Source organism: Athene noctua, chromosome 15, assembly GCF_965140245.1.
Source record: "Athene noctua chromosome 15, bAthNoc1.hap1.1, whole genome shotgun sequence".
Taxonomy (NCBI): Eukaryota; Metazoa; Chordata; class Aves; order Strigiformes; family Strigidae; genus Athene; species Athene noctua.
Window position 1 is genome coordinate 13,470,435 of NC_134051.1, and position 27,354 is coordinate 13,497,788.

Consider the following 27,354-nt stretch of genomic DNA (forward strand, 5'->3'; position numbering starts at 1 on the left):
CAGCGGGCTGGTTTCCGGCGCTTAGCGTCGCTTGACGGCAGAAGGAGCAGAGCAGGAGGAGGGAGGACAACAAAGGGGTGTGGGGGGCTGCGGCGGCATGTGAGGGGCGGCGGCGCTGGGGGCGGCTCAGGTGAGGCGCGGCGGGCGGGGGCAGAGCAGCGCCAAGCCGGGCCCGCCGGCTCCCGCTAGCCCGGGGCTGCCTCCGCCGCCCTGCGGCAGCGGGGAGGCCCCGGCGGAACGCCGCGGCCGGGCGGGGACGCGGCCCGCTCCCCTCGCGGGCAGCAGCCCGTCCCCCGGGCGGAGCTGCACAATGGCCTCGGCCCGGCGCCGCCCCGCGGGCGGGAGCGGCCGTTCGCCCGGCAGCGCCTTGGGGCGCGCTGGGGCTGTCTGTGTGGGCAGAGGGAGGGTCGGGCCTCGCCGTGGCCCCCCGGGTTGCGGGCCGGGCCGAGCTGGAGAGTACCCAGGGAGCTGCCAGCCACAGAGGGCAGATTGCGGACAGATGTGGTTAACGTAACTTTTCATTTTTTTCAGTTACCGTTTTAGTTCCTAAACGAAGTGGTGCTACCAGACATTTTTTAAAGTAACATCCTCTAGAGTTGTAGCGTTCTACAACTTAATATTTTATACAATGTATTTTTGGGGTACTTAGGGTTCGCATGAATAAACATTTCTGTTTTTTAAAAAACCCATATTTTGTCGTTAAAAACAACGCTGGGGCAAATGTAATGCAATGAAATGCATTCCATGATTATTGCGTTTAACATTAAATGCAAAAAAGGGGAAGGACTGTAGTCTAATGAACGTAGTACATGATTGGAGAGTAAGAAGACTTCGTTGCTAATCGTAGTTTTTCCGGTACTGTGTGGCTGGGCCTTAAACGACTTGCTTTGTGGTTCACTGAAACTAAATTGATGTTGTGTGCTCTGGGGCAGCTTGAGATTTAGAAGTATTTGTAAATAATTTTAATAATTTAAAGCTCTGTTTAAATACTAAGTGTCGTGTGTTTAGTACAGGTATATATAGGTTTTTTAGCCAATGGAAAAACAATGAATATGCAGTTTAGTTCTTTCAGCTGCACCTACTTTGTATTTACTGATGAGCTGTTCTTGGAAAACTTAACCTCCTGTCTTCTCTTTCCAGGAGCATGCACTGAAAGTTTTAGGAAATTATTTTGTGTCAGCAGCAGTGCATTTCCAGGATTCTGTAGTTAAAGCCATGGACTTAAACGGTGTTTTCCTCAGACTACTTCATCTCTGCTGCAGATTATGAGGAACATTCCTGTACTAAACAGGAATAGTGAAGGCCATGTGCATAATTAAATTTACCATAAATAATGCAGGCTCAGTGACCTAGCAGTAGTGGAATTCATAAGACCACAATGTTTTTCCTCTGTCTTACCTTAAAAGCTATTTAAAGCATACATTTTTTTCTCTTTAGCAGGTGGGAAGAATGAAAGGAAGGGGGAATGAAAGAATGTTGAACCTTTTTGTTTGGTTGTATGATGGAAGGAAACAGGACAGAGAACCTCTGCAATAGATCGTTTGGATGGCTTCAGCAACAAGAGAATGATGCTAAACCATGGCTCTGGAAACTTTCTAATTGCTTTTCTGCTGCTGAAAAGTCTTTGCCTTGCAGTGCTAAAACGGTAATTCATTGCTTTGCTGAAAGCATAGTTTATAACCTGGTACAGAGTGGTATAACTGCAGTGCTGACAAAAGGGGGCAAGTGGGGAGGGGCGGAGACGACAGTTACTGTTGCAAGTACAAAATCTACCTGGGAATTTAAGGTCTTTAGTTGTGTTCACATCCCTTGTCGGTGTTGGTAAAAGCAGGCAAGTTGCTTTGCTTGGCAGGCTATACTCTTTACAGCTCTGACAACTGACAGCTTTAAAAGTGTGTAAGGCAGCTTCTTGAAAGCTCTGTGAAGTTATTCCTGAAGAGAAGGGAAGTAGTCTTCACACTTGCAGTTTTTTATCAGTTTAGCTTGGAGCCAAATTTAGAATTTTCTGAGTTGTTATTATAAGTATACAGTAGTTGTGGATACTGTCCTTCATGGATGTCTAATTTTTCCTTGCTTCCATTTCTTTAAATGTTCCTGTTCTGTAACTGATTCTATACAGTTAAGATGCAAAGTGCTAAGGAATAGAAGGAATAGTACAGCACAATGACTTAAGCAAGCTCCAGCTGTTAAGAAACATTCATGCATGTTCAGTCTCACTTTCTATAAAAGACGGGGGGGAAACAGATAAACATATATCCTGTTGTATTGATATTCTTATGTGTCAGGAGTTAGAAAGGGAACTGCCATAAATTCTGGAATTTAATATATAAACTAGTTCCAAACAGGTTTTTGGCAGAGTGCATCTTCAATTCCTAAGATGTGGCATCAGATACAGAGGAATGGTTTTGAATTTGGGTCATCAGTTATTAATTCCTGAGTAGTAGGAAATGCATGAAATTCTGTTTGGAAAATAAAAGTTGTTCTTGTTGACCTAGAAGTCTGGAGCAATGAGTTGTATGCTGGTTAGCTCTACTGACTTTGACTGTTGTGGTGCTTCTCATAACAGTGCTTAGTTTTCACCATTGTCATTTAAAAAACCCCTGTATTTCTGTCTGTGCCTCTATGTCTGTACATCTTGATATCTTAAATCAGAGTAGTCAGAAAGCACTTACATAGTTGTGAAAACTTAGTCTTCTCTGTCTTCGGTAATTTACCTGCTTGATGTAATTTCCATTTTTTTAAAAGTCTTTCAAGGCATTACTTCTAAAACTTTAATAAAATTTTATAGTCTAGTGGCAGTAAATGATTACTTAGACACCCCCAAACTGTGGGGTTGTTTTGCTTTACATCGCATCCACCTGTGTTTGCTCTTACAAGAAATAAATCTTTTTTGCTTTGCAATTGCAGAGTATCTCTCAGCCTTAGCCTGACAGTTTTCTGCTTTTCAAATTCTGTTTTACAGACCTGTTGCTATTTGGTTTATAGCTTTTTGGTTTTGTTCTTCCAAAATCCACTGATACCAAGATACTTCAGGCTGGCACACATAACTGGCATGTTTCTGTTAATATTTTACATGTTCAGACAGTGAGGTAATAGTAATCATAAAGATAACCCTTTTCAAAATCTGTTATTGTTAAAATTGTAACAGTCTAAAAGTATGCTTGCTTACGCTATAAAATTGTTGGTTTATTTATGTATCTGAATGTAACCAAGCTTTAATTTTCCAGAAAGATTACATGGAGAACAAGAAAGTTGCTGCAGAGTTGAAGGATGCTTCATCTCCTCATAATGCTGGCTCTAAACTGTTTCCAGCAGTACCGCTTCCTGATGTTCATCCTCTTCAGCAACAGCAAATACAGCTTTCACCTGGCCGGAAAGTAAGCTGCTGTGCTCATGGCTCTGACTCGTCTTGTACTCCACAAATGCATTGTGGTGGTGGTGGTGGTGGTGGTAACTTGATTCACCCTGGCACAATATTAGACTCAAAAAGCACTGGGACGATTACTTGTCAAGTAGGGTCAGGATTTGCTTATCAGTCTGCATCCTCACTGAAGAACCCTTCAGCTAGAAGCAATTTGGCAGGCATTGCCAGCGAGTTCCCTGGCATGTGTGTAGAAAACAGTGTCTCTTCCTGTCAACATCTGCCCTGTTGTGGAAAACTCCATTTCCAGTCCTGTCATGGTAACGTGCACAAACTGCATCAGTTTCCAGCCCTTCAGAGCTGCACATCTTCTGGCTATTTTCCTTGTTCTGAATTCACAAGTGGGGCTACAGGCCACTTGGATGAGCATATGGCACAGTCAGAGCTAACGTCACGTGTGTGCGCCAACCCTTTGCACCTAAACATGGCACCTTCAGTTTGTTTAAAGGGCTCTCACTACTGCAATGACTGCTTGAGCAAGGTTTGTACACATTGCATCTCTTATTCGGTAAGCATGGTATATGAATAATGCTGAAATAATGGTACTTGAGCAAAACCAGCTTCCATGGGTTGCAGCTTGCATCCTCCTAGTTGATGTACAGTCCAGATGTTCCAGATACTTTTTTTTAAGATGCTCTCTTTTTCTTAGGTGACATTCAGTTCAGTAGGAAGGCAAAAGAGACTATCAGAATGTTTAGCTTACAGGGGTTCTGTGATGTACTCAAGCAGCATTTTGATTGGATTTGGAAGACAGTTGTTTCTTCTTGACAGCTCCAATTAGAATGTTCCATAGTAGTGACTGAGAAAAGACTAACAACAGTTAACATCTACCCTTGGGCACCTGGTCAATAAAAATCCACTTGTAAGCCAGGTGACGTGTCTGTTACTATAAGGATGTTTTAGTTCTGGTTTGGTTTGATAGGTCTTAGTTCAGTCTTCCCAAATCTGTAATTTATACTTCAGTAGCAACTTGGTACACTTGAACTGATTAGAACTGCTTGAATTTTGTTAGTATTCAAGTGAAATAATGTACTCCACTTTTCAAGATGTGTTACTTAAACTTCCGAATTTGAATTACCAGTATAAAAGTGAAATGTCTTAGTTTCAAAAACTAAATGGTGAATTCATTGTGTTTGGAATTAGGACTGCTGTTTTTAGGAGGAGGGAGGTGATTCAACCTTGTACTCTTACTTGTGCAGAGTTCACATGCTACGTTTTTGTTTACAAATACGTATCAGTACTTCTTAAAGATGGCACCTCTTGACGTGCAGAGTTTAATAGAATCTTTCCTTGTGTTTGGAAAATAGAGCTAAGTATACTAGGAAAGACCCTAGGATAGAAGCTTCCTTCATGCAGTGATACTGTTGTTAATGAACTTTGTAGAGTACATCTGAATTTGAATTTGTTGCAGAAGGGAAACTGAGTGTTTCTAGCATGTATTAGTATGTGTTGATATTGTATACTAAATGAACATGCATTTTGAAAAATTGTCCCAACAGCCATCCAGAAACAGCCTAGTTGATGCTGCTAAAATCTGGCCAAATATTCCTCCTCCAAGTGCACATGCTGCACCTGTTCCTGTCCCGATATGTAATGGCTGTGGAACCAAAGGAACGGGAAATGAGAAGAGTTTGTTACTGGCGAGCAGCCTTGGCAAATCACCACAGAAATATGGTAAACCACATTTGTTTGAAACTTGCACTTAGTGGATGTCCTCCTTAAATACTGTTGCACATGAAGAGTTCTTTTAAATTGCACTGTTTTCTGGCAACTTCTATGAAGTCATAGAAGGCTAAACAGTAAAAAAAACCAAAACCAACCCACCTTGTTTCTGTTTTGCAAAGTCATAACTTGGATTTATCCATTTTGATTACCTAGGTAACATTGCATTGTTTACATTGAGTTTTGATTTTTTTAAGTATTATATTTTTTACCATTTTAAGACCTAGAAAAAAAGTCTAAGGACTTGGAAGCTATTTCATTCTGGTGGTATATAAAGCAATTATCTTCAGTCATGCTTTGAAAAGTATTTCCTTAGTCTGTAGTGTCTGTTGTCACTTCATATACAGTAAAGTTTATAATTACAATATAGCTTTTTTCAGTGTTCCTGAGAGGGGAAACATTGTGTGAAACAATTACATGATCTTTCTAGGGTGTTAGTACTGTTTCAGTTGTAAAATCATAATTACTATGGAAGTTATAAACTTAAGTCATGGAAGTTTAATGCTTTTGGTATTTGGAGATTAAAATGAGATGTGTTGTTAAACCTGTACAGGGTCTCCGGAAGTTGCAGTAACAGGCCAGGTTCTGGAAAACTTGCCCCCCATTGGAGTCTTCTGGGATATTGAGAACTGTTCAGTTCCCACTGGCCGTTCAGCTATAGCAGTTGTACAGCGGATTCGTGAAAAGTTTTTTAAAGGTCACAGAGAGGCAGAATTCATCTGTGTGTGTGACATTAGTAAAGAAAATAAAGAAGTTATTCAGGAGCTAAACAACTGCCAGGTATCAAAAGAGCACTGACTTGGTATTCTTGCTTGAGAACTTGTGTACTCTGAGTCTGCTAATAGTGATTCCTGTTTGCTAAAGCTTTGTTAGCTTGTGTGCGGTTTAGTGCATGAGCTTATAATTAGTTTATGGGTGGGATCTTGAATGCTGAACTCCCTTGGTGTAATACTTGTAAAAACTGAACTGCATTCCGTTATATGTAGATTACTGTTTTAGCTTTAGTTTTAGTAGTCCCAGAGGATTTTGATTTAATCTAGTAATAAGTGGTGGTGGCATTTCTAGCGTCATCTTTCAAATCTGACTGAATCATTAACCTAGAAGAACTATGATTCTGTGAACTTTTTTACTTTTGTTAGTGAATACTGTGCTGATTAGTGAGAACAAGTAAATTAGTGGTATTGATTTGGGCCCCTTTAACACTACATATTTTTTTATCAATACCTTTCATTTCTTGGTATTTTTTTTTCGACTTTCTGTGCAGGTTTCTATGTCAGATATTCCCTTCCCACCCCCTAAACTAAAGATATGATAACATGTTGACCGTTTATCTGCTTATGTGAGGTAAAATTAATTGATAGTGAGCATTTACTATGTTTGTCACCCCTCCATTTCAAATGAGGGTTTATGGAATGTTTTTAAGGTATGTAAATTATGTTCTTTAACACAGAACAGTAGAAGTCATCCCTAAGACATTGCTGAACAACTGGAGTTGAAGTTCATTGCTCTTTAGAACAGTTTGAAATCCATACATGCTCTATTTCATGTGTGTTCATTAATTTACCTAAATAAAAGGTGCATGTGAAAGCTTGTAATTACGTTATTTTTGAAAAAACTAAATTTAAGCAAGTGTAGTTCACGTTCAAGTTTTTCTTTAGAGCATGTCTCTGTATTTCCACAGGTGACTGTTGCACATATCAATGCTACAGCAAAGAATGCTGCTGATGACAAACTCAGACAGAGTCTTAGGAGATTTGCTGATACACACACTGCACCTGCCACTGTGGTTCTTGTGTCAAGTAAGTGTGGTACTCGCCTGCAGTGCAGAGTTTAGTTCCTCTCTTTGATAGCACTTTTGCATATGACACTATTCTACATTCTAGAGGTTGTGTTTACAATCAGCTTTAACTGAATTGCTCAAGAATTATTAATACTGTCAGTGACAGTGTGGGAAAAGTAGAGATAAAATGAGAACTTGGCTGAGTTAAATCAGCGCTGGAATCTTGCTGGGTGTCAGTAGGTGTGTGTATAAATACTGTCTAAACTTAGACAGCTGCAGCAGGAAGCTAATGAAGTAAAACTCAGAGTCTTCCTTATGGTAATCTTTCAAATACATTTTGCTCAAAGCATTCTGATTTTTTTTTCATTCTCATAGCAGCATACTATAGAGTTAAATATGCAAACCAGTCAACTGTTTAATTGCTGTGTGTTGCCTTGGGTCTGTCCCTAAAGCTAAACAAATGTTTGTTATAGAAGTATACAGTACCAGTCAAATGCCTTGCTGATAAATTGCTAGAAGTTGCTGTTAAAAGGAAGCCCTTGTCTGAGGCTGAATGCAAACTGCTGATTTAAATTATGTCTATTGAGAAGTCTTGGTAGCTGTTGGTGCTTTTTCACTGGGAATCTTCAATGATAAATAGAACTTGTCAAGTGATATCTGGGGTTTTGTTTGTTTAATCTGATGGGGTTTGGGTTTTTTTACCTTTCATGTGTTTCCTTGTTCATTGTGGTTTGGTTTGTTTGGGTTTTTTTCTCTCCAGCGGATGTAAACTTTGCTTTGGAACTCAGTGACCTGAGACATCGACATGGTTTTCGGATAATTTTGGTGCATAAAAACCAAGCTTCAGAAGCACTCTTACATCATGCTCATGAGCTTATTTGTTTTGAAGAATTTATTTCAGACTTGCCACCAAGGTTACCGCTGAAAATGCCGGTAAGCTTTTTAATTCTTAATGCAACAGACATTTCAGAGTGTCAACTTTTTTTTTTCCCCCCCTAATTTAGGGGGAAAGCTGCCTGAAATTATGTGGTTTTATGGTGAGACATGTCTGCTGCATATTTGACCATTGTCTGTTACTGCTATGTGAATGTATGCTTTCTGCTTTAAGACTGAAAGAATGAAATAATAAAGTAATTAAAGTAAAACAGTAAGGTCACATTCTTATCACTAAATGTTTTATCAGATAATGTATCTTACATGCCTTTCACTAGCAGAAAGTTAGGGTAAGAACTTAGTTTTGTATTAAGACAACTGTGGTGCTTCCTTAGCAGTTTTGAGTGACTGTCTACTGTTTTCTTGGGGGTTTTTTGTCTTTATGATGATCCCCTCTGAATTTTCTGTGTTGTCTTTGCACAGCACTCATGGCCTCTTCTTTCTCTGAAATAACTTCCTGAACTATGTGTTCACATGCACGTGTAGAATATATAGAATTCTTGAGTTGCAAACAGTAATGCTTTCTTATCTGGAGAAGGGGCCAGGTATTGATCTATTGATCGGGGACTTTATAGTCTCTTCTAACTTTATATTGGAGATGGGTGTTTGACAATCTACCTTGGTATGGTTTCTAAAGAAATGGAATGCTGCAAAAAGAATGACTTGGGGAGGTGGGGAGAGAGCATGTGTCACCAGAATCAATGTAAAAATACTGGCTTTGAACAAGAGGATATTCTGACATTAATTAAAATCTCATTCCCTTTAAACAGGCATGCCATACACTATTATATGTTTATAATCTGCCAACAAACAGAGACAGCAAAAGTGTCAGTAACAGACTCAGGCGTTTGTCAGACAACTGTGGAGGGAAAGTGCTGAGCATTTCTGGAAGCAGTGCAATTCTCCGTTTTTTAAATCAAGAAAGTGCTGAACGGGCTCGGAAACGCATGGAAAATGAAGATGTTTTTGGTAACAGGATTGTAGTGTCTTTTACTCCTAAAAACAAAGAACTTAATGAAACAAAAAGCTCCAGCTCTGTGGGAACTGAAAAGGTGAAGTCTCCTAAAAAAATTAACAAGAACACAAAGCTGTGCCTCCTCAATAAAGACTCAAGTGATCACTCTTCTGGTACCAAAGGCTCTGCTGGGAAAGGATTCCAGATTCATGGATCTATCAAACCCACAAATGTTAAAAGTTTACAGGTATTATTCTACCTTGTTCTGTATTCTTGCTTTTCCTCATGTTCTGCAGATTGCTTCTGTTACAGCTTTAACTTCTCATTCTTATTTAATGAATAACTATAATGTATAGTAATCCAGAATGAGAGCTGTATTCATCTGCTTAGAAAGCAGACAGTGAATTTGAGGATTGTTTTTTACCCCCCCTCCCTGCCACCTTTTCTTCAATTTGGATGTACTGCTGGTACTTATTTAGTCTTGAATCTTAGGCCAGTTCTGACTTTTTTGTTGGTGTTGAGTATAATATCTAGAGTGACCCACTTTGCTAGTTTTAAGGAAGAGTAGGGTAGATGTACAGCGTAGCAAAAATATTTCAACTAATTGGCAGTTTACTATATTCTGTCACAGAAAATCAGAGATTCCTGGTTATGAAGTGCCAATGAAAATGCTATTAAAGGAAAAATTGTCAGTTATTTAGCTTTCCATCACAAGGAGAGCCTCTGGCAAGGAATGTCTAGTGCTTTCATGCTGACCTTTCATCTGTTTCATACAGGAGCTGTGCCGCCTTGAATCAAAGACCATCAGTAGAAATACTGAAAACCAGCAAGAACATTTAAGAGAACAAATTCCTTCTCCTCAGAGTAATTCTAATGCAGCAATTCCTGTGTCTCTGGCAACCAAAAAAAATGGAATGGGAGAATCATCCTGTAAAAGTAGTCAGAAGTATGTTTAAAAATAGACACCAACGTTCAGTACTTTTTTTTTTTAAATGTGAATTCTTCAACATAATGTGTCTTTTCTTTTTCTTATATATATTTCTAAATAGAAAAGAGATCTCTGCTTCCAGGAGCATTACTAATTCCCCTGTAGATAAAAAAGATAAAGATGAAACTGTATTTCAGGTCAGCTATCCCTCTGCTTTCAGTAAGTTGACGGTCTCAAGACAACTCAGTCCTTTACTCATGTCTCAGAGCTGCTGGTCATCTCGGTAAGTGTCTGTGTCTTATTTGGGTGGGAGGTGAAGTGAGATTTCACCAATGATTATTTGATTGTTTACATTGATCGTATTTGATTGTTTACATTGATCATTGGCAGCTGCATATGGAGTTGTGTATGCTAAGCATATTACTCTAATACACTGATTTATGTGAAGGCAAAAGGAAACCATGATGGTGCTGCATAACAGCTAGAAGAGGGTGGATGTAAACATAAGATGGAGTAAGCTCTGTCTGAAACTTACTGTGTGATATTTGTTTCCTGCAAACTTTGTCTTTAAAGCTTCTGAAAGATCTTCAGATGTGTTAGACTTCTTACTCCTCTTAATTTCAGTGCCTTTAACATTCCCAGTAGGAGATTAGCCAGGCCCATTAAATTCTCATAGACTTAAATATCTGGCCTTTGCCAGTTATTAAAATCATGTGGATGAATTTGACTTTTCTAATGTGTTAGTAAGATAATAGAAGACTTGGTGTCAAATGTATTATTAAATTGGATGACTGAAACATAATATGAGTTATTTCCTTTCTTCTTACAGGAAATACTTGTCTTGTTATGATGTTTTGCTTGTGGTGAAATTTGCTTTGCCTGGGCACACATATGCACTAGAAAAATACCTTCAAAGTCCTGCATTTGTGCACTTGACCTGTGTCTATTTTCTGATTAATTTTGAGATGTATATATCAGAATTGTGCAATAGCTGCTTTAGTTCATAAATGTTTTTATTTTACCTAGGAGCATGTCTCCAAACCTCTCAAATAGATCATCTCCACTCACATTTAATGTAAATCATACCAGTGGTACAGACTGCCCTGATCCTTTTGCAAATGGTGCAGACATTCAGATCAGCAATATAGATTACAGATTGTCCAGGAAAGAGTTGCAGCAAAATTTACAAGAAATTTTCTCAAGACATGGCAAGGTAAAACCTAAAATACTTTTATTAAAACTGTTCAAGTACTTCCTCTTTATGTATTTATGGACATGTTTGTGGTCTAGCTTTAAATGAGTAGGAATGGAAAGCTATCCAAACATGACTTTTAAACTTTGTTAAAAGGGGATACTGTGTTTTTCATTTAAAAAGACCAGACCATCGCTTGTACTAGGTTCTTAGTTTGCCTGTGGTCTTCATAGATCTGGTATTCTGAACTTCTGTATATAAAAATCTTAGTAAGTGGCTCCTTAGTCATGCAGGGAGGAGACTTAGACTTTTAACTGCATAACCTTTTTAAACTGTAAAGCTGAATTCTAATACCAGCTTAAAAATCACAGTAAAAACTGAGTTACTGTTTTGAATCAGAAGTGATCAAAACCAGATGTGGAGTGTGAAAAAGCAACTATGCAAGGAGAGGTCATTTCTGCAGTGGTCCTAGTTCTGTCTGATCTGTAGACAATATTGTTCTGGCATAATCTTCTGCATGGGAAGAGGATGATCGTGTTAAAGGAATATCATGGTCTTGCTTTGGCTAGGGCTCGTTGCACTTGGTTTTTGTTTGCGTTTTCCTGTTGGCCATGGTTCATGAGACTCGGTTTCCTTTTGCACTGTATTTGATTCAGGGCCAAAGCAAGACTGTGCTGCTCCTGTGTAGGCTTACCTTGGGCTAATATTTTGTGGTAAATGTATAAGGTGTTTTCTTCCTTTCAGGTAAAAAGTGTAGAGCTTAGTCATCATACAGACTTCCAGCTGAAGGCCACAGTTCAGATGGAAAATCTGCAAGAAGCGATCAGTGCTGTCAGCATTCTTCACAGATACAAAATTGGCAGTAAAAGGATCCAAGTCTCATTAGCAACAGGAGCTGCTAGTAAATCACTCTCTCTACTTAGGTAATAAGCACTCTGGCATCTTCTTAATCTTCTAGCAGGTAGTTATTTAGTAGCTGAGAGACGATTTAAAATACTGAGCAAATAAAATCTGTGTTATGACCTGATGAATGCATTAAATACAACTAGGCTCATCTTACAGTTCAGCGTTTTTATACTAATGTTTTAAGTTGCATCTGAAGAGACTAGATCTCTGTTTCATAGTGTTTAATTTCGCCACTGCTCTCTCATAATACTGATATAACTCAGCTGCACAAATTAAGTTATTGAGATAAGATTATGCTTGGCATTTTTATTTCTTCTTTTCTCCAAGAAAGTGCATATGAATTTTCTCTTTGAGGATGGAATACACAGTTTAAATGCTGTTGGTGTTTCTTTGATCTGTTTTCTATGTGGAAGATGACAGAACTAGAGTGTTGATGCTAGTGAGAATACAAGTATTTTCTGTTTTCATTTTTTCCTTACTGAAAGAAAGCATTAGGATAAAAGTTGTCTTCATTTTTTCACAGAAAGCTCCAGTAAAAATAGTGCTTGGGGTGTAGAGTATTCTAAAGTTATGCACTATTTGCCATTGTATAATTTATGACTTTATTTTATTCTTGTCTTTTAGTTTAAGCCTATTCAGATGTATTAATGTAATGACCAGGATGGTAGCTTCTAATACTGCCGCTTTTAATGTTGCATTTTGTGGATGCTCAAAATCTTATCACCACTTACAAAAGATGCAACTCCTTCAGAGACATTACCTATAAGTTAGCAGAAATGTTACTACTTGCACTCCCCTGATCTGAAGTGTCAACTTTTGTAGTGTTGGGATGGCAGGGGAATGCAATTTGTCCTGTTACTTTTATAGTTCTTAAATTGCATCTGTAAATAACTCACCAGTTTGGGCTGGATACTAATACTAACAGAATAATTCTGTGCTAACGTTACAAAACTTCTTTTACAGCTCAGAAACTATGTCCATTCTGCAGGATGCACCTGCTTGTTGTCTGCCTGTGTTCAAGTTCACAGAAATCTATGAAAAAAAGTAAGTTCTTAGCTGTTGTTTTTTCCTCTAGTATTTCTAAAAAGAATATGATCTTGCGTGACTGTACAGTGAATTAGAGAATTATGTTGCTTTTTTTGTTAGATGTTGCAGCATATTATCTAGTCAGAGGCAATGACTGTAACACTGGCCTTTCTTAGAGGGTTGTACTTTCAGTATTCATTTTTCTGCATTGGGATGAATAGATCAGTTATCTTAACATTTTGCATAGAATAATTCCCTGTTTCTCAAGCAACAAATGTATTTTTGCATTTCTCTGACTGTGTTTATAACACTTTTTTTTCAGATTTGGTCATAAGTTAATTGTATCAGACCTGTATAAACTAACGGATACTGTGGCTATCCGTGACCAAGGGAGTGGGCGGCTGGTGTGCCTCTTACCCAGCAGCCAAGCTCGGCAGAGTCCGTTGGGATCGTCACAGTCACATGATGGTTCATCAACAAACTGTAGTCCAATAATATTTGAAGAGCTGGAATATCACGAGCCTGTTTGTAAGCAGCATTGCCTGAATAAAGACTTTATGTAAGCTGTGTATAAAATACTAAAAAACATTACAAAATATATGAATATCATTTAACACAGGTATTTTAGAGTTGAGGTATATATGTTCATATAGTGTGCTCCAGTCACTATTTATATACTATATGTATTTACAAGAATAAGTCAGGTAAAAAATAGTAAGATGGCACAATTATGTTCCTAGGCAATTCTCTTGGATCAGTCTGTTCAGGTAAGATTGTATTCTAGCACAATTGCCAAGATTAAATACCTCTTAAGGAGATGCTGAAAGATATACTACCTTCCACTGTATATAAGAAGGTTATACATACTATAGATTTCTATTAGCCAGAATTTTATTATGTAATTATAGCTGGAACTGATCATTCTTTGTCCTCCAGCTACATTTAGTAAGTGATTCATAGTGGGTTGAAGATTTGCTGAAGCCTTATATTAAGTTTTTTTGTTTTACTTAACAGCAGCCAGGTTGTACTACTAGAGCAGTTATAGGTGTTTGGTTTTAACTACCTGGTATGTGCTGCTACCATTTAATTTAAAAATTTTAATGTAATGATAGAAATGTGGTCCTCAGTGTTGCTTGTCTTCTGGAAGTTTGCTGTAGCTGTATTTAATTCCTGTGAAGAAGAAAAGATGGAAGTTGCTTGTGACTACATAGTGGTATTGTCAGCTAGTAGCATTATATTGTATGCGCATAGTATAACACTTACTATGGGTGTGTATGTGAGCACAGTCATACTATGCTAAAGCTATGTGTAGAATGAGCATATAAACTTCAACCTCTTGTTTTTACAGTGAGCATGAATTTGATCCAGATTCTTACAGAATTCCTTTTGTGATTTTGTCTCTGAAGACATTTGCTCCCCAAGTTCACAGTCTTCTACAGACTCATGAGGGTACTGTGCCTTTACTGAGGTAAAGTGTTTTAATTTAGGCTTTTGGTGTAAGGGCTGATAGGTTAAAGATTTAAAACTTTATTGATGGCTGCTGTAATGCTTTGAAACTACCTGTTGTATAAAAACTCTGGTTCTTATGTAAGGTGATACCTTTTATAGCAAATAAGTGTCTTACGAAATTACTACTTCTTGAATCTTGTTAAGCAGAAAGACAGGGTTAAAATGTGCATTTTATGAAGACTTCTGTAATGTGTTGATAAGCTGTTGAAGCTTCTTGCTCAGAAAGTGTGTCAAAATAATTATATTTTTAGGGCAGTTGTTACAGTGGTATTTTAGTGTTTAATGGAAGCTTTTTTTTCTTCCAAAGTTTTCCTGATTGTTATATGTCAGAGTTCAGTGATCTTGAAGTGGTGCCAGAAGGCAAGGGTGGTGTTCCTTTAGAACATCTAATTACCTGTGTTCCTGGAGTTAACATTGCCACTGCCCAAAATGGCATTAAAGTTATTAAATGGATACATAACAAACCACCACCTCCTACTACAGGTAAATCTTCTATTTAAAATTCTTTCTGAACTAATCTTTCTGCTAAAAAGAGATGAAGAGTAGCATGAAGTAAACATAGTTGTTAAGTTTCTCATTATAAAGAAGTTTAAGTTGAATGTTCATTCTTCTTTCTCCTGTGCTCTAGCCTGTGTTATAAAGTGCAGTGTTTAGTGGAAGAATATTAATGAAAGGTTCAGTAATATGTTTTGGGGTTGTTTTTTTTTGTTTTTTGCAGATCCTTGGCTTCTACGTTCTAAGAGCCCTGTAGGTAATCCACAACTTATTCAGTTCAGTAGAGAAGTGATAGATCTACTTAAAAGCCAACCGTCCTGCGTCATACCTGTCAGTAAATTCATCCCAACATACCATCATCACTTTGCAAAACAGTGCCGTGTGTCTGACTATGGGTATTCTAAACTAATGGAGCTGCTAGAAGCAGTGCCTCATGTACTGCAAGTGAGTTACATGGCACTGTTGCTTTTAACTTGGGGAATTGTATCTTCAACTATCTGAATTACTGGTTGGTATTGTGTAATAGATACTATACAATTACCTAGTTAACCTTGAAAGATATGGTTAGATGAACCTTGGAGTGTAATTGTCTTTTTTTTTTTTTTTGAGATGCTGTTTCTGGTTTGTTGTCGTCTCCACCCTTACAAACCACCTTCTGAGGGAATTAACTATTTAATCTAAGCCTCTGGGATAAAGTTTGAAGCTGCTTTTAGCCTGTGGGCAGTGCTTGGGTAAAAGGTTATAATTGCACTGTTCATCATAAGAACACTGCAAATGCTAAGTGCTTGTAAGTTAGGCTGTGATGTGTAGTCTGTGACTTGAAGGATTTCTGTGTGAAATAACTCATTTGGCCTTATGTTACAAAAAAAACCAACTATGGTCTCATTAGCTTACTACTTTGAATACCCGTTGGCTGTAGACTTTTAAAATAACCAATACAGATTCACAACAGTTGTAATAGCACTCATAGAGGAAGAATTTCTTAATTTCTTGATGACATATGCTTTGGTACAGAAAGCGTATGGCTTCATGAGGCTGCCTTTCCAAACATTATCTCTGTTATATCTTTTATTTCTAGCCTACCTATAGTAGAACTGGCTTCTAAACACATTTTAAAAGAAATTACTAAGGGTGCTAGGTGTGAGTGATCAAATCAAATTTTCTTTCAGATTCTTGGTATGGGTTCCAAACGCTTGTTAACTCTAACGCACAGAGCTCAAGTGAAGCGCTTTACTCAAGACTTATTGAAGCTCCTCAAATCCCAGGCTAGTAAGCAAGTTATTGTGAGGGAATTCTTACAGGCTTATCACTGGTAAGTTATCTTTAACAAAATATGAACAACTCTGCAGGGCATATCTATCAACAGTGGCTTTAAAACCTAGTGCAAGCGAAGTCGGCACTTAGTACAAACTCTATTGCTTCTTCGTTGTGATGTAGAAGCTCAAACCTAGTAAAAACAAAAGCTCTCTGGCAGACTTTACTGCTTCCTTTAGTACTAGGTTCATTTAAATTTATTGGAGTTTGAAATGGTTATTGTATTTCATTAGTTCTCTTTGAAGCCATGACTGCAAGTAGGTTGCGGCACATTAACGTGAACACTAAAGGGAAATTTTAGCATTAAGCTTTCTTTAGAGGGGCTGATTGTCAATAGATAATTCTTTAACTGGACCTAGCAGTGACACAGAATGTCTTGCTGTTGCCAGGAAAAACATTCTGTTCTAGCATGGCAAAAATTAAGGGCTTAGGGTTTTTTGAAAAATTTTTCCTGAATGTGAAGATAAAAGTAAAACTTAACATACTTTGAGAAAACCATAGCATCCCAGTGTTACATGTGTTCTGCTTTTGCATGTGTGCTATGGTGCTGTGTGTGCTAACAGCTTCTTTTTTGGGAATGCACTCTTCTGCTTATGTTTCCACTATAGGCAAAAATACATTATTAGTTGTTTCTAAATCTAGTAAATGTGCATCTCCATTGTAGTCAGCTCTGGCCATTTGTTCAGTAAGAATATATGTGAAATGTTCTTGCTTCTGAGATCTTCCTGTTGAAGAGCCAGGGAGAGTAAAATACCTTTTAATATATTAGGTAGTATTGTGAGCCTTAATATGGTGTTTTCTGTGATAATGGTCTCTGCCTTCTCTTGAGATTGAATATTGTTTAAGAAGAGCATATGTCTCTATTAAGCAAATACAGACCATTGAAAGTGTAGCCATATTGGAGCTGTATGACATAAGTGATTTAAGAAAATGTAACTATAACCTGAACTTGAAAAATACTATTTCATATTGTCACTTACCATAACTAGTTTGAGGCATCAGCTGGCTGATACACAGAGCTCTTTCTTCCAGTGTTATGTTAACCATCAGCGTATCTTATTTTTCTGGCTAGAATGGATAGACAATTTGAATTAAGAATACTTTCCCCTTTGTTTCACATGCTAGAATTACTGCCAGTATGAAAAATATGCTTATTTTTTAGGATTTCAGGCTTATTCTCTCAATTTACACATTTTTTGCCTTTGCAGCATGTGTTAATAATTGTATTACATAATTTTCTAAAACTTTCAGGTGCTTCTCAAAGGACTGGGATGTTACTGAGTACGGAGTGTGTGAACTGGCTGATATTATATCAGAAATTCCAGATACAACCATCTGTTTGTCACAGCAAGACAATGAAATGGTAATTTGTATTCCCAAAAGAGGTATGTCCCTGTATTTTTTTTTTACTGTGCCAAAGAAATTGTTCTTTGATTATCTTAAAACTGTACTAGACTTAGATGGTTTTTTTGATAATTGTGTTTCTGCCTTCATAACTAAGTTGTGAACTTCTAACAAATAAAGAATTTGTCATTCTAGAACATGTATAATGGAACAGACAGGCAAGCAGGTGGCAACAACCACAAAATAATGTTACTACTTCTGTGTATAGTTAAACTTTCTGTGGAATGGTTAGTGGGTTGTTTCCGCACAGTAAAAATACCAATGTATTTGGCTAGCTACCATCTTCTGAAGTGCTGATCACCTGATTATTTTGGACGTTAAACATGTAAGTTTAGTAAGGGTCTTCAGTTGTAGAAGAAAATAGTGAATTGGTGTGATACGTGTTTTAGCTGAAAATCAATCACCATATTTTTTTTAATTGTATCCTGTTGCATTTTATAAGTGTGTTGGTACATAGCTCTTGCTTTGATTTTTAATTTTAGAACGTACACAAGAAGAAATTGAAAGAACCAAACAATTTTCTAAAGAGGTGGTAGACTTACTGCGCCATCAACCCCATTTTCGAATGCCCTTCAATAAATTTATTCCTTCCTATCACCACCACTTTGGTCGTCAGTGCAAACTTGCTTACTATGGTTTTACAAAACTACTTGAACTCTTTGAAGCCATACCAGATGTCTTGCTTGTAAGTTCTAAAATTCTAAGCTGTACTAAAGCATTTTTGAGATCTGTACAACTGTTTCATCATTCCTCATCAACTTCACCAGTGCACAGTTTATAACTCACACTGTTAGCTGTATTTAAGCAAGTCTTTTGTATAGTTGTTTTGGTAAAATGTCCAAGGTTTTTAGCATGTTCAGGCTAAGTTTAACAAATTCAAGTTTTCTAAATTGGATTATATTTACAAAATTCAGTACATCAAAATTAGAGCTAAATTTCATTAAAGTTGTGTTTAAACTTGCTTTAAAAAAGGTTAATAACTATTTCATTGCCTGTTTTGTTGTATTTCAGAAATTGCATAGTTTTGCTTGCTTATGTAGGTATCTTGAGGTAGCTGAGCCCTGCTACATAGCAAATGATTGCTTGCAAGCACTGAATTTCAGTTGCAGATTACATTTTTTTTTTTTCAATCTAGACGAGGTAAATCACTTTAATAAAATATAACTTCTGTTTTGTAGGTATTGGAATGTGGGGAGGAGAAAATTCTCACACTCACAGAAGTGGAACAAGTCAAAGCAGTTGCTGCCCAGTTTGTTAAACTGCTGCGGTCTCAGAAAGACAACTGCCTCATGATGACTGATTTACTGACAGAGTACAGTAAAACATTTGGGTACACACTGCGTCTTCATGACTATGATGTTAGCTCAGTTTCAGCTTTAATGCAAAAACTTTGCCATGTTGTAAAGGTAATCTTTTATCTTTAACTTATCCCTCTAAAAGGTATGTAATGTTCTGTTAAGGAATTTCTTGTATCAAATTACAGGTCTCAGTGTGCTTAGTACTGTACTCCAGAAACAATATTTCATGAAGTTGGGGGGAGGGAAATTACAAAGGGATTTTAAATATAGCTTCTGTATTCCTGTGATGTTCTTCATGTTCTCATGTAACCTTTTAACTTTTTCTGGGAGAACTTATGCTTGTTTAGCAAATAAGAAGTGGTGCTTATTTTAACAATACAAATTAGTTTTTCCCACCTAACTTCTAGCTGTGTAAAAGCAATGGTTTCTTGATAGCCATAGTAGTTATCAGGTTCCTGACATTTTATATTCCTAACAGTTTTGATCTGTGGTTTGAGGCTTTGATCAAAATGTAAATCCATAGATGGTGTTACATGTCAGTGGAAAAGAAAGGTTACATCTATGTGTACATGGGCATACTGGTTTAGTTTCTCCAGTTCTGTTAATTTAATGGCTGGTGTTCAGGCTGGAGCTCAGTCAGGTCCAGCTGGCTTAGAACAAAGAGTAAAATCATGTCTTAACGTGTGGACAGAAACTGCTATACAGGTTTTTGTATATTTAAAGTAAATATTGCTGTGTAATAAGCTGCTTTTTCCTGTGTTGTGGCTATGGGATGCTGGTAATGTGGTATCTCATACAGCTGTGCTCAGACAAACCCCAGCTACACAATTTATAAATTAATCTCTTCACTTTCCCTAGTCTCATTCCCAATTCATTTTTTTAGGTTGTTGACACAGACTCTGGCAAGCAAATTCAGCTGATAAATAGAAAATCTCTACGGACTCTTACTGCCCAATTGCTAGTCTTGTTGATGTCCTGGGATGGAACATCCTTTCTCTCCGTTGAACAGCTTAAACAGCATTATGAAACAACCCATAGTACTTCACTTAATCCATGTGAATATGGATTTATGACCTTAACTGAACTCCTGAAGAGTCTGCCTTACTTGGTTGAGGTATATAAGCTCTTCTTTCTTTCTGGTGTGTTTCATACTTTGAAAAGTTATTATAACTAGAGGATGATATGGAAGTATACACTCTAATTCTTTCTCTTTTTCTAATAGATTTTTACCAATGGTGCAGCAGAAGAATGTGTGAAGCTTACAAATCTGTATATGTTTGCAAAGAATGTAAGGTCCTTACTTCACACTTACCATTATCAACAGATTTTTCTTCATGAGTTCCCAGTAGCATATAGCAAATACACAGGAGAAGTGCTGCAACCTAAAGCATATGGATGCAACAATTTAGAAGAGCTCTTAGGAGCAATTCCACAGGTGTGAAGAATTCTGTTTTGCACAGTTACATTGAGACTTCTGCATGGATTAAAAGTAGTTACACAGTTGTGGTTTCTGTTAATTGGTGTGAATTACTGGAATAGTAAGCCTCCAAGGAGGCTTAGACCGGTTTAAATAGCTTCTTGGAAATCTGGACTGTGTAATAAGGAAAGATTTTTTTTTTATTTTATTTTTTTATTTTTTTTCTTTACACATTTTGGTCAGATTTTTCTTAAGAGCTGTTCCCGGTGAGGCCACAAATATCCTTAGCATCTCTATCAAGTGAGATAATTGTTTTCTGTCTTGAATGAATGACTGTACAATACTTAAGCTTCATCTTGATCAGGGTAGATTATTGATTTTTAGGAACCAAGAGTTGTGGGACATTGTCAGAAGTTCCACATAGTGGAATTTTGCTGTGGCATCTTCTTATACCCATGTACGAAGTGCTCTAGGATAACTTGGTAACTCAGTTCATGGCTATAAGCTTTCCTTTAACTAAATTATTCTTTCTGGAGAGTGACAGATTGGAATTCTGCAACTCCATGTTTGAACATACAGTTCTGTTAATATAGTTAGTACGCTTTCTAGTTCAATAGTTTGGCATCAGTTCTTTTGAGACAGAGCTTTTACTTGGGTAGTGTGGTACAAATAAGAGTCAACTAAATCATGTTGCTAAGAAATAATGTCACTGCAAGGCTAGATGAAAGGCAAAAAATAAGTTACCTTAGGCTCTGACCTTACTATGCGCTGATGTTTAATTCTGCTATTTTTTTTTCTCCATAGGTAGTCTGGATTAAAGGACATGGCCATAAGAGAATTGTGGTACTAAAGAATGACATGAAAAGTAAGCCATTTCAATTTTAAGCAGTATCTTGGTTTCCTTTTTTTCTTTTTTTAAGAGGTGACTTGAGTAAACGAACCAAATGAACTTGCCTTTTTGTAGCTCGTTTTAGCTCACCTAGTTTTCCCCCTGCTGATCATGTGGATGATCATGGAAATCAACTTGCCGACAATAATGGACATATTATGGAGACCCCAGGATCTACTTCAACAATGGAACTAAGTCTAGGAACACCTAGCAATGGTAATGCAAAATTGATTTATATAAGGAACTTACTATCTTAGAGGAAATACGCAGAGTAATCAAAACAGCATGGGGAAAGCTGTGTGAGTTAGTCAATGTGAACTTCTGCAGAAATGCTTTATGGCTTGAACGCTGTTGAACTTCTTCCAAAGTATGTAGTTAGGCATGTGTCCTCTTGATAAGGGCGTCTGTTTTCCTCAGATGTCAGTATATATGTAGCTGCTAACATACTGTTTCACATGGGTTTTAGTGGAAATTCATGTATATAACCATAAAGCTAATAAGAGAAGATGGTCTGTAGCAGCTTCTGCTGGAAACATCTCCTGTATTCTGATGAGATTATCATGCTCTTTTGTGGTGTTTTTGTGTTGATTTTGTGTTGTTACTTGCAAATAATAATGGCAGTCCTGTTGGTATAAATCTGCCTCCAAATAAAAATAACTGGGAAATAGTGACGTCATAGTTCATACCTTGCTGTGGTCTCCAGTCTTTTACTACCTGCAGAGAACTTGTGGAATGGTTCTTGAGTTATTTCAGAAGTCTAGGCTTGTCCCTTTTAATAAGGGCAAATCACTTTATTTTGAAGCTTTCAGCTTAATTTTGACATGTAAATGTGTAGTACATAAACAGTTAGTAGGATATTAGTATGTCTGCAGGGGAGTTGTCTGGTAATGAGCCCTTCTCTGTTAAAGACTGTTCCTGTAGGACTTGTTTCCTCAGCTGCTGTTCTGTTGTTCAAGTTTGGCAAACACCACGTTTTACTATAGGGGTATATTTACTTAGGCAAGCAACAGGTTTAACTATTGCTTTGTCTGCTGTATTGTAATTAGTTAGATGCTCTTGAGCCAGCAAAGTAACTGTTGAATGAATCTGAGGTCATTCAGCATTAAATTAGTTTGATAGTATTCCAAATACGACATAGCTCTCAAATCCTCAGAATCACTTTTGAAGACTTTACATATACTAGCTCTGAAATAGTGACACTTTTGCAGCTTACAGATACTTTGAAAGATGTTCTTTTATTTTTTGTAGTTTCTAGTCAAACTGAGCAAGAACTTCTTTGCCTCACAAATACATCTCCCGTTGACCTCTTGTGTGAGCCAGTCCCTTCCTGCCTACCATCCCCACAACTGAGACCTGATCCAGTGGTTCTTGAGTCTGCAGACCTCATTCAGTTTGAGGAACGCCCTGCACCCCTCTCTGGTAAGAGTTTGCTTGCTTATGTTGTATTACTTATGGATGGTAACTCCTACAATTTGGGAAATAAAACATTAAACAAATGGTTGATTATAGAAAGTTCCATTTAAATCCATGCATATATATTGTACCATGGGATGTGTTGGAAATGCAAGTGTCTTCCATTAGAAACTTCAGTACTGACTTAAATACCCTGACTTTAAGTACTTGAGCACCCTACTGTGATTCTCTGGGGTGAATTTTTATAGGGACCTTATCCACCGCTAAAATGGCTTCTTGCCAACCTGTAGCAACTCTTCACCACAGTAATTTCATAGTGCTTTTCTGAGTACTGAGAGACTTAATGTGTGAGAGTTAAATTAAACCTTCTGAATAGCACATGATGTAGACAGAGCCAGAAACAAACATCACATCAGCTGCAGAGGTGAACATGACATATCTCCTGGTTTTAAATCAGGCTGACAGATTATTTTAAAATATTTTGTTGCCTATTACCAGAGAAGATTCTTTACTTTAAGAACAGAACATCAATAAGTTGAGTTGTCTTATTTATTTTAGAGATTATGATTTTAACAGAAGAAGAAAAACAAAGAATTGTTACCACAGCTCAAGAAAAACTAGCCTCTGGTTCTGTGGTATCTAACACCACGGAGAATGCTTCAGTGCCTCCCTGTCAGTCCTCTGATACCCATCTAAGCAAGGAAGCAATGGACAGCCCAGCCAAAAAGCAACACAAAAACAAGGTGAAGTTGGCAGCAAACTTTTCACTTGCACCTGTAACCAAGCTTTAACTCTTTCTTTTTAGTGTGAAAGACAAATACCGATGGATTCTGCACAAAGTAAAGCTATTTGCTAGTCCTTATGTATTTTAATGAAAGGCCTAGAAGAATTAATTTGTATTTAATGTATTCTGTGAAGATTTTGTTTCTTTTAACTGAACACAGCTGTTAGCAGAGCAAATTTTTTCTATTATTTTGAAAAAAATATTCTGGCATTCATTAAATTATTCTTAAATTTTACAGTTTTTCATAAGTGTGTGTTCAGTAAAAGCAAAACATTAATTCAACTGAAATGGAACAGATTTTATTTTCTTTAAGCCTCGTTGGTGGTGTTAATCATACATGTAGCACAATTGTATTCTATAGGCTGTTGCTTACTGGTATTGTTTCAGACAGTATTAATAAAATGCATGATCTGTCTTTCAAAAGCCTGTTGAGAAACTTTAACTTGCTGACCTGAAATTACAAGAGTGATGGAGTTGATTGTATATCAGAGGAGAAGCTTGTTCTCTGACCTCTCAGATGACTTGTAACTGCATTGGAAATTCTTTTGTCTAAAGATGTCTGTAGAAGATTATGTGGATTTTTGTGAAACTTGTTTTAAATGTTTTCTGTAGCTTTCAGTTCCATTTAGGAGCTTCCTAGGACACTGATGCTATAAGCTTCTCTTTTATATTTAGTTCCAGTCTGGCTTGGATTTTGTTAAGGAAAAGTCTGTCTTGGTGTCATGAGTTTAAGATACAGACACACACATTTTATTGTGTCTAGAAAAGAAGTTAGAAAGATTCTGATATTTCTGAAATATGCATTTAATGCATAAATTACAGATAATGGAGCTGGTATTATTAAAATGTTTTGTGATGGAAGGTATTGATGCTATTTCCACTTGTAAGGAAAGTTCTAACTACATGTGGAAATGCTAAGGTTGTTATGCCTAACCTTGTTTTCTGTTTTTAAGAATGTTGAGTAAATGGGAAGCTTATTCTTTGATGTGCTATCTTTTAGCTGTGTCTGGTTTTATTCTAAAACTTACTCCTAGTGTTGGAAGCTTTTTTCCATTTGTGGTATCTTGTTTTGGCTTTTGAAAGGGCCAGCTTTGAAAGAGGGGTAAAATCAGTGGATGACCTTAACTCTAGTTAGCAGAGATGTCCGGTGTATGAGACTTTATACCCATTCTGGGTAACCATGGCATTTACAATGGGTTGTATTTGCCAGGCAGCAAACAAATTGCTTGTAGCATTGAAAGAACCTATACTAGAGGTTTTCCACTGGCCGACTGAGTATTTTTTGGGGTGGGTTCTATTGTAATATACAAGAGATGGAACACGGGCTCTAATTTCTCAGCCAGCAACAGGAAATACCACTGAATAATGGCTATAGACAGAATTTTACTAGTCAGATTTTGTTAGGAAATCTTTTAAATTTAGGGAAGTATTACCAGTAGTGAACTTATAGCCATTGTGAGTGCAGAGAAACACTTGGAAGTTTTTCTGAGCATTATGGTACAGTATTTTGAGTCCTTAGTAAACCTCTACAGACATACTGCTATAGAAAGAGAAGTTTAGAAGTAAGCTTTCTTGGAATGCTTTTAATGAGTTAAATGCAAGAACATCTGCTTTCACCTTAAGTTTGATAAGGTTAACACTGATCAGTCTAGATCTTTGTTTCAGAAAAGCATGCATTGGAGAAAAGACCAACCTGAAATTACATTCTTATGGGATGCAGCTACAAGTCATCTGGAGTACTAAAGAAAACCAGGTTTTTGCTTCAGAGGAAAATAATGGTATTTGTTAAAGTGAGTGTGGTGGTTATACCATTTATGGAGGTCAGCATATCTTTTCTGGATTCATGTGTGATTCTGATGAAATTGCTATTTGAAAGTAATAGAATAATACTTTTGAGAAGTTGTGTTCATAGTGTAACAAAATAGCTAATTGAATTGCAATATATTTTTTTATTCAAAGGGTTAAATGAATGATGTGACTTACAGATTTAAAAGCATTACAACCATGAAATTCTTTAATTTAACAATGAAATGTACTACTTCAGATTCATGTCACTGAAGCCCTCAATTTATGCACTATCTTTTTCTTGGAATGGGAGGGAGAAAAAAATTTCTTTTCTTAGCTGTCTACTTTGTTTGGACACTTTCTTTTGTGGCTCAAGTGCTGTTTTGTGTGTTGGGACCAAACAGTTGTGTCAATAAAATTTTCAAGCAAGCATAACTCCTGTCCTTGTCTGAAGACTCAAAAAAAAAAAAAACCCAACCCCACACCTGTCTAGAATCATTAACTTGCTGAAGTGTCACATTAAGTTCAATTTTCCAGACAGCAGAGAGCTAAAACTTGGGATTTAGTGAAACCAAAGAAACACCATAAATCCACACCCTGCTATTCTGGAGAATGAGTGTTCTCCCAATTTTTGCAATTCAGCTGTTAACATATGTACTCCATAGCTATTACTGCTCTTCATACAACCTAATGTTTAGGGTTTATTTTAGAAGGAAACTGTACTGTTTATCAGCCTGAAGAGAAAGATGGAGAAAGGAGTGTTCAGTGCAAGTAAGGTGTTCTTCCTGAGCTGTAGTCCCACTTAGAAGTGTTAAAATTGTTGTGAATAATGTCACATGGAGTGTTACTGTGCAGTAAAGTGAACAAGTCACTTCTGAGTTATAATAGCCTTGTTTTCCAGCTTGCTGAAGATAGTAATTATCCAGAAACTAGAAGTCTGTCAAGCTAGTTACTTTGCAGCTTCACTAGAGTGCTCTGAACTTTATTTCAGAATCTAACGGAATAATAAAAAAAATAAATCTGCAACTAAATTGGTGTTCTCTGTCATCTGACAGCTTTATGGACAAAAGGAAGGAGACGGTTGAGCTACTCCTGACTTTTTTTTTCTTGTGGTCTTATTACATATTCTCACTTAATGGAACTGTTAAGTGGAACAGTCTGCTAGAGTAAAAGTCTGGTCTGCCGCAGGTAAATGTTCAATTGACCTTGCAGGGTACTTGCTTGTTCAGTAAACAATTTTAAAGCAACTGCCTGAACTTATTTCACTGGAAACTCTCTGTAAATAGTGTAATAAATATCACTCTAAAAGGAGGGGCAGGAAACTTATAAATACTTTCTATAGCATCTTAAGCAACACCACAAACTGTATAATCACCACTCTAATTTCATTCTTTCAGTAGTTGTGAATGTTTTAAGTATACATGAGTAAAATCCCTCATAACACCTGGTATGTGATTACCTTCAAAAGGTGAGTCTGATTTTAATTGTTCTTCTGTTGTCATGTAGCAAACATTCCCACTTCTTTCATTCTCATGTTAAGCCATCTGTTTAATAACAAGTTTTTAAAAGTCATGATGGAAATAACTTGATATTTTTTTTCTAAAATTAATGTGGCTTCTTTTGTCTGCCATAATGTAACAGGACGGAGTGTAGTTGCATGGTGAACTATGGTTTAACTCCTATTTCTATTAACTGTAATTTTTAAAAAAATAAAAAGGCCCAACAGGGAGAGACTTGGGCTTAATGCCAGACAAAGGCTGAAGTGACTGACTTAACTGATGTTTCAGGTGTAATGTGAAATAATGCTGATAGGAAGCATGACTCTCAAAGAGAACAGAGAACATGAGGCTGTTCCTTAACCTTTGAAGTTTTTGAACAGAGAGGCTGACAAAAGGCTTTTCCTTTGGACAAAGTAAAGCTTTTGAGTGTGAAAGAGTAAGAAAGCAAGCAATCTTTTTATAGAATAGGCTGAGGACTTTGGTTTTGGCCATGAAGGAGAGATCGCTTTATGTATTTTAGACAGTCTCAGGACTTTGGTATGGAGAGAAAAACTGCTTGGAGGAAGAAACATGGCCTGGCTTTGCTTAGTGTAGCTGTTGACAGGAATGTGAGCAACTGAAAACTGAGTGTTATTGATGAAGCCTGTTTATCAGTCTGGAAGTAACCCTTCCTTTTAATCTTGT

General features: G+C 37.2%; 1 protein-coding gene across 3 annotated transcripts; it reads left to right on the plus strand.

Moving 5' to 3' along the window:
• Positions 1-54: 54 nt before the first annotated feature.
• Positions 55-27,354, plus strand: MARF1 (meiosis regulator and mRNA stability factor 1). Of its 3 annotated transcripts, none has more exons than XM_074919020.1 (27): positions 55-130; positions 1,438-1,645; positions 3,228-3,902; positions 4,921-5,095; positions 5,697-5,923; positions 6,825-6,942; positions 7,684-7,856; positions 8,627-9,058; positions 9,588-9,757; positions 9,861-10,022; positions 10,766-10,952; positions 11,676-11,854; positions 12,801-12,881; positions 13,186-13,422; positions 14,212-14,331; positions 14,680-14,855; positions 15,091-15,311; positions 16,037-16,179; positions 17,433-17,566; positions 18,068-18,270; positions 18,764-18,991; positions 19,767-19,997; positions 20,106-20,318; positions 21,105-21,165; positions 21,265-21,405; positions 22,438-22,608; positions 23,161-27,354. In XM_074919020.1, the coding sequence occupies exons 2-27, from the start codon at positions 1,499-1,501 to the stop codon at positions 23,391-23,393; spliced, it is 5,238 nt and encodes a 1,745-aa protein (XP_074775121.1). In that variant the 5' UTR covers positions 55-130; positions 1,438-1,498; the 3' UTR covers positions 23,394-27,354. The 3 variants fall into 3 exon arrangements, with proteins under 3 accessions (XP_074775121.1, XP_074775123.1, XP_074775122.1); XM_074919022.1 differs by having other exon boundaries at positions 3,228-3,377; positions 23,161-27,353; XM_074919021.1 differs by lacking the exon at positions 21,265-21,405.

What these genes read in the sequence shown, in the direction of transcription:
- MARF1 (XM_074919020.1), top strand. Translation starts at nt 1,499, where the DNA reads ATGATGGAAGGAAACAGGACAGAGAACCTCTGCAATAGATCGTTTGGA. An exon ending in TGCCTGAATAAAGACTTTAT is followed by an intron (nt 13,423 to 14,211) that starts GTAAGCTGTGTA and finishes TTGTTTTTACAG; the next exon opens with TGAGCATGAATTTGATCCAG. An exon ending in GGTACTGTGCCTTTACTGAG is followed by an intron (nt 14,332 to 14,679) that starts GTAAAGTGTTTT and finishes TTTCTTCCAAAG; the next exon opens with TTTTCCTGATTGTTATATGT.